Below are 11,859 nucleotides of genomic sequence, written 5' to 3'. Positions count from 1 at the left end.
TAAAAAAAAAAAAAAAAAAGACCGAGCAAAAAATAATAATTAAAAAAAAAAAAAAAAAGAAGCAAACCGAGAGAAGGCGGCAGGGCGGTCCGGAGCGCCCGCTGCTCGCCCTGCGGCCGGGGAAGAGAGGAGGAGGAGGAGGAGGAGGAGCGGGGGAAGCGGGGGCAGAGCGGCGGTCCGTGCGGGTCACCCCCCCCGCCCCCGCACACCCCCGCCGGTACCCGGGGCGGGGGGGAGCTCGGCCGAAGCGTGTCAGAGCCCCAGGGCCTCGGCGTGCTTGCGGGCCTTCAGCCGCAGGTCGGCGATGCTGGAGTTCTTGCTGTTGCTCTTGGCGGCGGCGGCCACCACGGCGGCGGCGGAGGCGGACTCGGCCAGGGAGGCGATGGGCAGCCCGAAGGGCGGCGGCGGGAACATCAGGTAGGGCGCGTGGGCCGCCAGGTGCGGGTGCAGGTGCGGGTGCGCGTGGGCCACGCCCTCCAGCTGCAGCTGCGCCTGGACCTGGGCGGCGGCGGCAGAGACACGGCGTCAGCCCCCGCGGCCGGCGGAGCGGGCCCCCCCACGCACCCACCCACCCACGCACGCCACCACCACCACCCGCCACCCCCGCCTCGACCCTTCCCGGCAGCCCGGCGGCTGAAAGAGAGACTTGTTAGCGGAGCCCCCCGCGCGCGCGGGGGCGGGGCAGAGCGCGCAGCGCGGCAAATCTCCGCTCCGCGCTTCACCGGAGGCATGCCTCGCCCTCCTCGCATTTTTAAAAAAAAAAAAAAAATATCAAATAAATAAATAAATACGCGGCCCAACGCACGGGCGCCAACAAGTGCTAAATAGCTAATTTTTTTATAATTTTTTTTTTCCAGGGATGTTTATTTATACCTTGCTAAAAACTCTTTGGCCACGGGGCCCTTATATACCGGGTTGGTGTTTGCTTTGGAGCTTTCTCGACCTACACAAACACGTTGGGTTGACTGAGAGATTTCAGCTCCGGGTAGGTTCGGGGAGGAGTGGGGGAGAGTTTATTTATGTATTTAATTATTTTGGTCCAAATATGTCTTTTAAAAATCAATACAATTAATCTGTCAGCTCCACGTGTCTCAGAGACGGAGAAGGTGGTGGAGGGTCCCTTTGGGCTGGGAAAAATCGATTCCCCGATTAATTGACCCAAAAAAAAAAAGGGGGGGAGGGGGGAAGAAGGTGGAAGTTACAAGCAGCGGCGAGGGGGTGGCTGGAAGAGGGACGGAATTTCATCCCCCTCGTCCCGGTTTGCCCCAGCGGCCTTCCCCCGGGGGGGACTGTGCCTCGCTGGAGCAAGGACCCGGGCCCCGCAGCGGCACCGGTGCCTGCGCCCCGCTACTGCCCGGCTCCCGGCCGGCCGGCACGGCGGCAGCGCATCGGGGAGAAGCCTCCCCACCTCCTGGGCGGCCGCCTCCCTCGGAAAAGGTCCAGGCCTCGACAGGAGGGGGAAGAACGACAGCGCAAGGGTCTGCATAGGTTGGGGTTGGGTTTTTTTTTTGCCCCCTTGTGGTTTCGCCCACCGGCTGGGAGACCCTCCTCCCGCAGCGCTCTCCGGCGCCGGGCGGAGACCGAAGGCCCCCGGGGCGGCTCGGCACCGGGCCGCTGCGTCCCCGGGGGGCTGCGGGCGGGTTTGCCCGGGCTCCCCCCCCCGCCCCCCGGGAAAGCGATGAGCCCCCGGGAGGCCAGCCCGCCTTTGCCACGTTTGCGGGCGGCCCCGGGGCCCTGTGCCGGCCCATTGCACGGCGGCAGGGATTGGGGGGGGGGGGGGTCTTATCACCCCCCGCTCGGCCCCCTCCCCGGGCCCGAGGGGCGCTGAGCTCCCGGCAGCCGGGCGGGGGCTCCTTCACCAAGTTTTACGGCCTGTTTTTAATACGTGCCAACTTCTATATAAATGGCACTTGTAAACGTGTCCGGCTTCCTCCCGTGCAAACGAAAGGGGGTCGGAGCTTGCCGGGGGAAAGGAAAATAAAACCGGAGCTAACTACCTGTTGGAAAGGCATCCTCAGGGCTCCCATATTCACATAGGGGGCCACTCTGCAGGCGTCTAAATGGCTGGCGGTTCCCAGGATCACACCTGCGGGGAGAAAGAGGGCCGGGTGAGCGGCGAAGGCGAACCGGGGCTCCGCGGCCGGCAGCCCCCGGCCGGCCCGCACCCCTTACTCACCTTTGTGCATCTGGTTTTCCTGCTTTCGGCACTTTGCTCTCCTGTTCTGGAACCAGACCTGTGAAAAGAAAACGCAAACAAAAAAAAAAAAAAACCAAAAAAACAACAACAACAACAAAAAAATGGAGGCAGACTGGGCAGCTGCTAAGAGAGGATTATCTCAGGGGTAGGGGTGGAGGGGAGAGGCGAGGGACTCCGCGCAACTTTGCTGAGGTCTCTCCTCGGGAGCAGCCGAGGGGGAGAGCTCAGCCCCACGCGGATTGAGCCCCTCTACGTGCTGCCGTGGGGGCTGTTTGGGAGCGGGGGGGGGGGATCCTGCTCTTTGGTGTGGTTTCTCAGCGGGAGCTGGACCTGGGAGATGAGAAGCGGCCGCGGAGCCCGGGAGCCGGGCGCTTCGCACCGAGTCTCCGAGACCCCCCGTGTCCCCTGGGCGGGCAGTGGCGGTCCTTGTGCCACCCGTCTGGAGCGAGGGGCCGCTCCCGCGAGCGCTTAAAATAAGCCCACAGGCAGGCCGGGTGGGACCCTCACTCCCTTTGCAGTTACCCCTCAACATCCCGGGGACAGCCAGCGTGGGCCAGGCCAGGCGCCGGGGTCTGGCCCCTAAGCCACAGGGCCGCCTGCTCTCTCCCGAGCTGGGCTTGGAAGTGATGAAGACCTCCGAGAAGATACCAGATACTGAACTTGCACAAAGGAGCCGAATCGTTCCCCCGTTCCCCAAACGTTAAAGAAACCAAAACTCGCTCCTGTAGGCTTCTGGACAGACACGAGCAACAACATCTTTGCAGGCGGGGATGAAAAGAAGGGCTTATGCCCCTACCCGAGAAATGCCTGTAATCCAATAATCCTGCCCTAATTCCAGCCGTTCTGACTCAAACAAGCGCAGAACTTGCAGTGGCCGCTGTGCCTCCCCTGCCTCTTTTCCAGGGGCATTTCAGACCTTCAGACCTACTTTCCCCCTGCCGAGGAGCTTGGGTTAGCAGCTCTCCCCAAAGGATCGTCAGAGGCACGGACCAAAACGTTTCGCGGCCCCTCATCCTTACACCAAAACCTACCGATTGGGGACAAACATTGACTTTCACCGCTGATAAAAATCTTGTAGCTAAGTAAACACCTACAACCTTTGATGTTCTTGCACTTGCCAAGAGATCATACGGTTAATTAATACTAACTGCACTTCCTACATCAAATTTTCCCTTCAAGCTTTCTTCAATTGCCTTAATGATGGTCATTTACAACGGAGTAATTAGTGCAAAGAAAGGCTTCCAAAGGCATTAATTACCTCGGGTACCTCAGTGATTTTCTTAAGTAGGAATTGGCCTTCTCTGATTTGGAGCACCATTTTTCCTGCCTAGGGTGGCCGGGGGGGGGAGCGGGCGGCGGGCGGCTGCGGGGACAGACCGACCGACCGACTGACGGACGGACGGACGGACAGACGGACGGACAGACAGACAGACCGACCGCTCCCGTTCCCCGCTCCCCGCCGGCTTGTCGCTAGCGCAGCCCTCCCCGCACTAACAGGGCATCGCTGCCCTGAAAGGCGCAGCACGGCACAAGTTGTTTTTCCCTACGAGCAATACGCAAATATTAACAACATGCAACGCTTCTCCTTTTAACCGGGCCGTTAGGGATTTATATTTTTTTTTTTTTAAATATGAGCATGCAAACTATCGTGGTGCTGTAGCGACAATAACACTTTTTTTTTTTTTTTTTTTTTTTTTACGGTTGTAAATCCTTGCAGGAAATCTCCTTGTGTGTGTTCCCCACGCCCCCCCTCCCCCCCCAGGAGTATAAATTGTCAGGAGGAATTTAAGCAGCGTTTAAACAACTTCTCTTCCAAATCAGAACATCTTTCAAACAGAAATTATATTTAAATCTGGAAAACGAAGTGCCCTTTCCCTTTAGCTATGAAAAAATAAGGTTATGAGGAATAAAAGTGATGAATTAGCCACTACGTTAAGCGATAATAAATCAGGCTTGGTGTGATTCACGATCAATTCCAATTAGTCATGAATATGCTAAGTAAAGCACAGTACACTGTTTTAGACAGTTATTTCTTCATTAAGGATCACTCAGTGATTTCTTTCACAAATGCTCTAATCTGATTTCCTTTTGATTTCCATTAGAGACAGTGAATAATGACATTTAATTTAGCCCTGCACCATAAACCCAAAGATATTTGTTGTAATTGAATTACTGCCTGCTCCTCACTATGGTCTCATAACTTTCAATTATAACCCTGACAGCTGGGTGATATGAGTTTCCAGTACAACACTAAAAATAAAAGGTTAATAAGGACTAGCTACCATAGGAGCTTCAATTTATTTACAGCAAATTTCCACACTAAATTGAAACTATATCCTTTAACAGCAAGGGACAAGCGGTTCAGATAGGAATTAGAGAACAATTCTGAAAGTATTAAAAAAAAACCTTTCCCTTTTCCCCCTTCTCCTCCTTTTTTTCCTCTTCCATTTATTGATGAATATCAAGCTCTCTGCTTATTTCCTAATTAATTATCCATTTCTCCTCTTTTTTCCTCTTGGTTTTTCTTTTATTTGTAGTTTTATTTTCATCCATGCAAACCTCTTTTGTAAGATGATTAAATTTATTAATTTTTTTTGTCTCATAATCTCCGCCTGAATCAGTTTGGTGGGGTTTTTTTGGTTTTTTTTTTTTTTTTGGTGTGCTGTTTTAAGATCTGTAAGCACTTGAAGCACCAATTTTCCTGTAACTATGAACATCCTGTTAAGGTGCTGCTCAGTAATAAAGTACTTGAAAGAAAGAGTGCAGAATTCAATTACAAGTAATTTATTTTTATAGAAACAGTACATCAAGGCCTTGGAAAGATATTACAGAGCCCAAGTAAGAAGATCTGGGAAGATGACATAAGAGTTGATGTCCCCTTCAGCAAAAGTTTAATCTTTTCATTAATTTATATGGTGTGGTTAGATCAATCTTCCAGGAGAAAGTAGGCCAGCAGCACTCTGAACCCCTGCAATATCCCCTGCAAGCCACCCTTCCTAAGGCATGTGCCCGGCACCATCCCTCGCCCAGCTCGGTTTATACTGAGAGAGGCAGGAGCTGAGGGGAGAAAAGAGCCTTTAAAAAAAACCAACAAGAAAGAAAACGACCTAGCTACTCTATTTATTTCGGGAAATGCCTCCAGGAGGCAGTTGTTTAAAACCAGATAGTCGCTTACTCGGGCAAAGGCTTGCTGAGCGGGTCCGGGGGGAGCGGGAGCTGCCTCTGCTTTCCACGGGGGGGCACGTTTAAGGGGGGGGGACAAGCCGACCCGTCTCCCCACTCCAGCTCGGGGCTGTATTTGTTGTCTTCCCCCGTGCCCTGGGGGTGAGGGCAGGCACGGAGACGTCCGCCTGTGCCCACGCAGCCACACCCGCACCTATGGGCACCCACCCGCGCACGCCTATAGACAGATATACATATGCACGCGCATCTCTTATCTCCAGGGTGCGAAGGCGTTTTGTTCGGTGGAGGGCTTGGCTTGGTGACTTTTTCCTCTTGGGTTTGGGTTTGGGTCTGTTAGGCCAAGCACAGAGTTACAACCCAAGAAGGGATTTCCTTCAGGTTTCTCCTGCTCTAGGCCTGCTCATAGAGCCACAGGTTGGTCTTATTAATTATTTCTAGGAGGATTTTTTTGTTGGTTGGGGGGTTTTTTGTTTTTTTTTTTTTTTAATACGACATCTGGTTTAGGGATGCATTCCCTAGTTAGCTTAAGGGGAAGGGGCGGGGAGGGGGGGGATTTTTTTCCCCTGCATCAAACCGAAAATCAAATTTTAAAATAATCGATGTGAAACCACCCAAACAGACGGCTCTGATGGCTCCAGAACTACAGCAGCCCGGACCTATTTTCAAGGTTTCGAAGGCTAATTGGTATTTAGCTGTATCTGAAGCGGGATGGGAGGGACGGGGGGAGACTCTACCAGATGGGGTGCCATGCATTCATATGCTTGCTGCGCGAATCAGAGCGGGCACCTTTCCCCCGGCTCTGGCTAATCCCGTCCCTCAGCACCCAAACCGTCTAGCCTTATTCACGGCGATTGTTTTCTGGGCTTTTTTTTCCATAACGGCCCCATAAAAGGAGGGGGAAGAAAGTGTGGATTAAGGGAGAGTTAATGGCACGTTTGCAAGGAAAAATACAATAATTAAAACAAAAAAAAATAGCGAGTTGCTCAGTTATTAGAGACTTGTCAACACTAGCACCACCACCACCACTACCCCCCCCCCCCCAGAAAAAAAAAAAAAAATCCTTCCTAGGAAATGCAAGGCACGGGCAGATACTCCCAGAGCAGAATTACTGTTTGGCAGGACAGGTACAGCGGAGTTGCAACCAGCTTCCCCATCACACGTGTCGTCTCTGCCTTCACCTCCCCGCTTTGGATGAAACGGGGCACTGTGCTAGGATCCGCTGGCAGTTAGGAAGTGAGGTGAGGACGTTTCCAGGAACAGAGCCTTTCTCTTACCTGAACCCTAGCTTCAGACAGTCCCAGCCTCTGGCTTAGTTCCTCCCTCATGAAGGCATCCGGATAGTGAGTCTCATCAAAAAGTCTTTCCAGCTCATTCAGCTGCTCTAGTGTGAAATTGGTTCTGCTTCTCCTTTGTTTGAGCTTGGTCTGTCCATCTTCATCTTCTGACTTCACATCTTCCCTCTTCTCTTTGCACTCGTAGATCCCTGCCGGGAGGGGGAAGGGGAAAACGACACTGAGCCTCCCCTCGCACCTCTCCGAAGTTTCTCTCCGCAGCACACGGGGGTCACCCCCCTCCCCTCTCTTCGTCCCCAAACTCAGCACGACATGCGGGGGCAACGGGCGGGCGGGAGGGGGGTCCCCGGGCCGGCCCCGGCAGGCCGGAGGGGCGAGGGGGGCTGAGGCCGGGCCGGGGGGCACCGGCTCGGGCTGAGCCCCGCTGCCAGCCCCGGGCCGAGGCGGGGAGGGAGGGAGGGAGGGAGCCGCTCTGCCTCGCCTGGCTGATGCCCCATCAGAAAAAAACTATGTATATAAATACAATTTTATTTTCTTGCCAGGGTGAGGAGGAAGCCGTGCCGCCGGTTGGCACGGGCAGCTCGGGGAAGGGGCTGGTAGGGAAGCCGCCGGCCCCCCCGATACCTCCAGGCGGTGGGAAGAGGCGGGGAAGGGGATTTCTCCGTCGCCGTTTTCTCCCAAAGTAAAGAGGGTTATGCAAGAAGCTCCCCGACGCTGTCATGGAGAAGCCACGGTGAAAATATTTGCCTCGTAAAAGAAACTTTCCACGGGCCTGAGACCGACACCGTCTGTCCCTCTCCCCCTTATCACCCCTCCTTCCCCCAAAATACCTGCCGCCCGGTCGAACCCCCCGGGGCGGTGGGCCTGCACGGCCCGGGGTGGGGGAGCGCACTCAAGAACCATGGCTGTCCCCCCAGCCCCTCCAAAACAGCAGACAGCCCCCCCCCAGCCCTCATGGAACCCAAGAGGGCTCGGGGCGAGCCTGCGGCCGGAGGCAGCCGCTCTGCACGCTTGTCCCGGCCAGAGGGGAGGAGGGCTGGGAAGGCAGCGGGGAAAAGCAGTTGCCCTTTTTGGTCTTGGCGAGGGGGGTGATTTCTTTTGCTTTGGCAAATTATCTTTCTTTCCTCCTCTTTTTTTTTTTTTTCTTTTTTTTTTCCCTTTTCCTCAATGCCAGGCGGCCTAACGCACCGGCCCGCTTTTAAATCCGGCTAACGAAGAGAGGAGAGGTGCTGGAGCAGGGGGCACCTCCGGAGGCCGGACCGGTTCCCCGGGCTCCCCTGCCCGCCCGGGGTGCGCATCCAGCGCGGGCACCGGCGGAGTCCCGGGACGAGCCTGCTCCGGCTGCCTCCTTTGTCCCGCTTCACCTTCTGGGCGGTGTGGGGCTGGGGTGGGGGAAGCCATATCTGCAGACGATCCCGAATTAAATCCGTTTTCCCTCACCAAATACGCACATATTTTCTCTATGTATATGTATACGCACGCACACAAATGTGTGCACGCACATATATACTAACCTCTATACTTAGGGGCATCCCAAAATGCAAATCACTAGCTGCAAGTCGTAACTTAATTGAACGTAATAAAACGTCCTGAACTGCATCTGTGCTTAAGCAAGGCGGGGACCCACGCCGAAGCGCTCCTTTTCACTTCCGAGATGAAAACTGTCCCTGGCCGTAATCGCTCCTCCGGGCTCCCCGTCTCCCACTCCGGGCTGCAAAACTTTGGGAAGGGTCTGGCCTCCGGAGGTGGGGGGGGGGTCGCTGGGTGGTTTTAATGGCGTTTTGTTCGCATTTCTCCTGTAAGGGGAACCCCTATGAAAAGACGAGGGTGCTAACCCAGCAAATGCCTAGGGAAAATTAGGCGCGTTCAAAAGCCCTGTCTCCTTTCGGAGATCCGAGGCTACAGCTTGTCCGTGATAGGTATAAAATATTAACTAGCATATCGGTGGGACTGAAATCACACGCCGGAATCAGTTGAAATTACACTGAAACCTGGCATGAATTTAAACTGTCACAAGCATCTCAGCTCTTTCCAACTCCTCCCTTCCATCCCCACCCCCAGCCCCTCTCCATAGATTAGATTAGCTAAACATACAAGCCAGAATTTCGATACACAGGGAAAAGGGAGAGTAGTAGAGATTTTTTTTTTTCGTTCGTTCGCATTATAATTTTTTTTTTTTAGATTTTTTTTTTTCCTGGAGCATGCCCTGCTTTCCTTTTTTAAAACCATCGCCTGCGCGAACGATTCCTCTAAACTGAACCCTCTCTTTTTGCAATCTCTCGACCAGAGAAGGAAAATCGGCAGTGCTGAGCGGTACTGGCTTGTGCAGAAATACGGGTACCCGAATATGTGATTATACCCGGTCCTTCTGTTTGGGGAGGGGGTGGAAGAGAGGAGGATATTAAATAAGCGTTTGGGCTGTAAATTAAATTGCCTCTCGCCCAATGTTATATTAAACGAGATCAAACAGTAGGAAACAGCTGAAAGACTGGTTGTTGTTCCCCAACCTATTAACCGTTTTTTATTACCCCAAGCTAGCCAGTAGCTCCCCAGGCAGGTCCACCTGTCTAACTTGCCTAGAGACACTTTCTCAACTTTCTAATCCCCCCGCCCTTTTTATTCTCTCCTTCCCCTGCGAGCCTGTGCGGGATTTTTAGCTTGCTTGGTTTAAAAATTATTTTTAATTTTAATTTCTTTCCGCTACGAGAAAGAACGGCGTTTTACCCCTCGGCCGGCGGTGCCCGCACCCCGGGGGATGCGGTGCTGCCCTGGCCCAGGTGAGAAGGGCAGGCAGGGGACCGAGGGACCGGGCGGCAGGGCCGGCCGGTGCCTCTCTCCGCAGGGATGCTCGGTCTCACCCGGGCCCGGGCAGCTCCCCCACAGCCAGGCTCCTCTCCTCCTCCTCCTCCCCTCCTCCTCCTCCTCGCCGGCCGGAGCCTCTGGCTAAGGGCAGGCTGACCGACACAGGACGAAATGTCCAGGGAGAGCCCTCTCCACATCCAGCTTTCTCCCAGAAGAAGCGGCAGCATCCTGACGGCCCGGAAGCAGGAAGAACAGGTCTCCTAAGGCGTTCAAACTCCCCGGACAAGGTTTCCTCGTCCAAAAATAGAGACAGACAAAAAATGTCTGACGTCCTGCGCTGCCCCCTTCCCCCGGGCGAGCGAACGCCTAACGCACCGGATCGATTTCGGATGCGAACGGGGGGCCGGCGAGGAGCGGGGGCGGGGAGGGGGGGAAGGACCGAAGTTGCGACTTATTTTTCAGGGCTACGTTCCCGTTATGCATGCGGGCATATGCGTTTCCAAGCGTTACGTCCCCGCCGCTGCGGGAGGGAGGCGGCCGGAGGAGGGAGGCAGGCTGCGGGAGGCGAGCCCGCTCGCCCCGCCGGGGCCGGGGCCGGGGCCGGGGCCGGGGCCGGGGCCGGGGCGGCGGTGGCCGGCTCGTCCCCTCCGCGGGGGCGGCGGGGGCGGCCGGGGAGGGGGCCGGGGCTGGCGGCGAGGGGCGCGGGGCGGAGGGCGCCCAGCCCCGCTCTTACCTTCCGCCGTCCTGCCCGTGCTGAACTCCTTCAGTTTGTCCTTGTCGCTCTCTACGTGGTCTTTGAAAAGATGCACCGGGCAATGGTTGCTGCTCTCGGTCATGTCCTGCAGGTTAGAGTCAGAGTTTCCAAGCTCCCTAGAGCGAGCCAACCCACTCTCCAAAACTTCCCTGTACGTGATCGTCTCCTTCTTGTTGCTGCTGCCACTGCCGCTGCTGCTCTCTTTGCTTTTCTGGTCAAAAGATTTGGATACAAAAGCCGTAAGTTCTTCCATGGCTGCCCGGTGATCTTATCCACAGAGATCCACTTGTTTTCGGTCGGAGATGTGGCCGTCCTCCGCACGCTGTTTTTGCACGTAGAAGATGGGCTGTATAGGGTTAGATCACTCCTGCTGTTATTTATGCCTTTCAATTTGAGATCACACTATTTATACATGGCTACCTCAGCCCAACCCCCAGCTCTCCCTGTCTCCAGCAATTACTGACTGCTCCATAGTCGCAGGCGGACTCCTAGCAGCTATCTCCCCCACCTCAGTCCAGCAATTGGCTTTCTTTTCATTTCATCACTCTTTGGCATCTTTGCACCTTGATTTAGGGAGGCGAAGAGGCAAAAGCGAAAAAGAGGGGGAGAGAGAGAGAGAGAGGGAGAGAGAGGAATAAAAGGGAGGGGGGGGAAGAGGAAAACACGAAAATAGGTATCTGCATTCTGTAAATGGGTTGCAGAAATGAAAGTCGAGGAAGACTTAATTGATTGTAAGGACATCCTGTGCGTGGCAACACTGTGAGTAAAAACGGACCTAGCTAATCAAATAACTGTGCTCCTGCAATTAAATGTATCGCTGTCAAGAGGAAAAGAAAATGAGTGTTCAATAAAAAAGGTAATGAATAAAAAGCCGGAGATGTGCATTTGTTGTAATCACTGGAAATTCTACCTGGTTTGCTATTTAGCTAATTGCGCTTAATTAAGTGGTCAAAATAATCGGCGAACCAAAAATGCTGTTTTAAAAGTGTTGCCTGCTCTGGCGGGTGGGTGGGTGGGTGCGCGGAGGGGGACGTGTGTTGCAGTTAAACAAGTGGCGAGGTGTCTCGGAGATCCGTGTCGGTGTGTTCGGAGGATTTGGAGGGGGCTGCTTGGCTGAGGGGGGGGCGGGGGGCTGTTATCCATGGGTAGGGGGGCTCTCCAGATGCGTGTAAACATTGCAGGATCTGTTGTCTTGTTTACTGTTATTATGTCGTCTGAAGATACTGTTGGGGAAAATTAAAATCTAAAATGTTTTTTGGACGTAGAGCTATCCTGCTGCGTGAAGCAGAGGGGTAATTTGTTAACACGGGAGTTTGTAGACGACAAATAGAGCATTAAATCGTCTTCCCCCCCCCCCTTTCTTTCTTCCCCAACGAAACACATCCTGCCGGATTTAAGATAGAACTGGCAATAATTTCCCCACCTTGTTCTTGGTAGGCTGCTGTTATTTTTGTTGTACTCCCGGAATAATTATTATTCTGTGCGCTTGAATAGCTGCCTGAAATTCATCATCAGATAACAGCGCCGGCATTTCTAGCGTCTCTCCGCACCGTTTGATCCTCACGCGGAGCCGACTTTCCAGCTATTTATTTCTATCTCCTCTCCTCGGGCTTTAACGCGAAGGGTTATTT

At 54.1% G+C, this 11,859-nt stretch overlaps 1 protein-coding gene across 2 annotated transcripts; it reads right to left on the bottom strand.

Annotated features, from left to right (window-relative positions):
• Positions 1-247: 247 nt before the first annotated feature.
• Positions 248-10,588, bottom strand: SHOX (short stature homeobox). 2 transcript variants are annotated; one of them, XM_029998994.2, is made up of 5 exons: positions 10,208-10,524; positions 6,655-6,863; positions 2,177-2,234; positions 1,998-2,086; positions 248-498 (listed from the first exon to the last, which is right to left on the bottom strand). In XM_029998994.2, the coding sequence occupies exons 1-5, from the start codon at positions 10,479-10,481 to the stop codon at positions 253-255; spliced, it is 876 nt and encodes a 291-aa protein (XP_029854854.1). In that variant the 5' UTR covers positions 10,482-10,524; the 3' UTR covers positions 248-252. The 2 variants fall into 2 exon arrangements, with proteins under 2 accessions (XP_029854854.1, XP_029854853.1); XM_029998993.1 differs by having other exon boundaries at positions 253-524; positions 1,988-2,086; positions 10,208-10,588.
• Positions 10,589-11,859: the final 1,271 nt, after the last annotated feature.

Source organism: Aquila chrysaetos, chromosome 23, assembly GCF_900496995.4.
Source record: "Aquila chrysaetos chrysaetos chromosome 23, bAquChr1.4, whole genome shotgun sequence".
NCBI classification, from domain to species: Eukaryota; Metazoa; Chordata; class Aves; order Accipitriformes; family Accipitridae; genus Aquila; species Aquila chrysaetos.
This window is presented reverse-complemented; position numbering and strand designations above follow the sequence as displayed.

What these genes read in the sequence shown, in the direction of transcription:
- SHOX (XM_029998993.1), bottom strand. Translation starts at nt 10,481, where the DNA reads ATGGAAGAACTTACGGCTTTTGTATCCAAATCTTTTGACCAGAAAAGC. An exon ending in CACGGGCAGGACGGCGGAAG is followed by an intron (nt 6,864 to 10,207) that starts GTAAGAGCGGGG and finishes CCCTCCCGGCAG; the next exon opens with GGATCTACGAGTGCAAAGAG. An exon ending in GGAAAACCAGATGCACAAAG is followed by an intron (nt 2,087 to 2,176) that starts GTGAGTAAGGGG and finishes TTCTCCCCGCAG; the next exon opens with GTGTGATCCTGGGAACCGCC.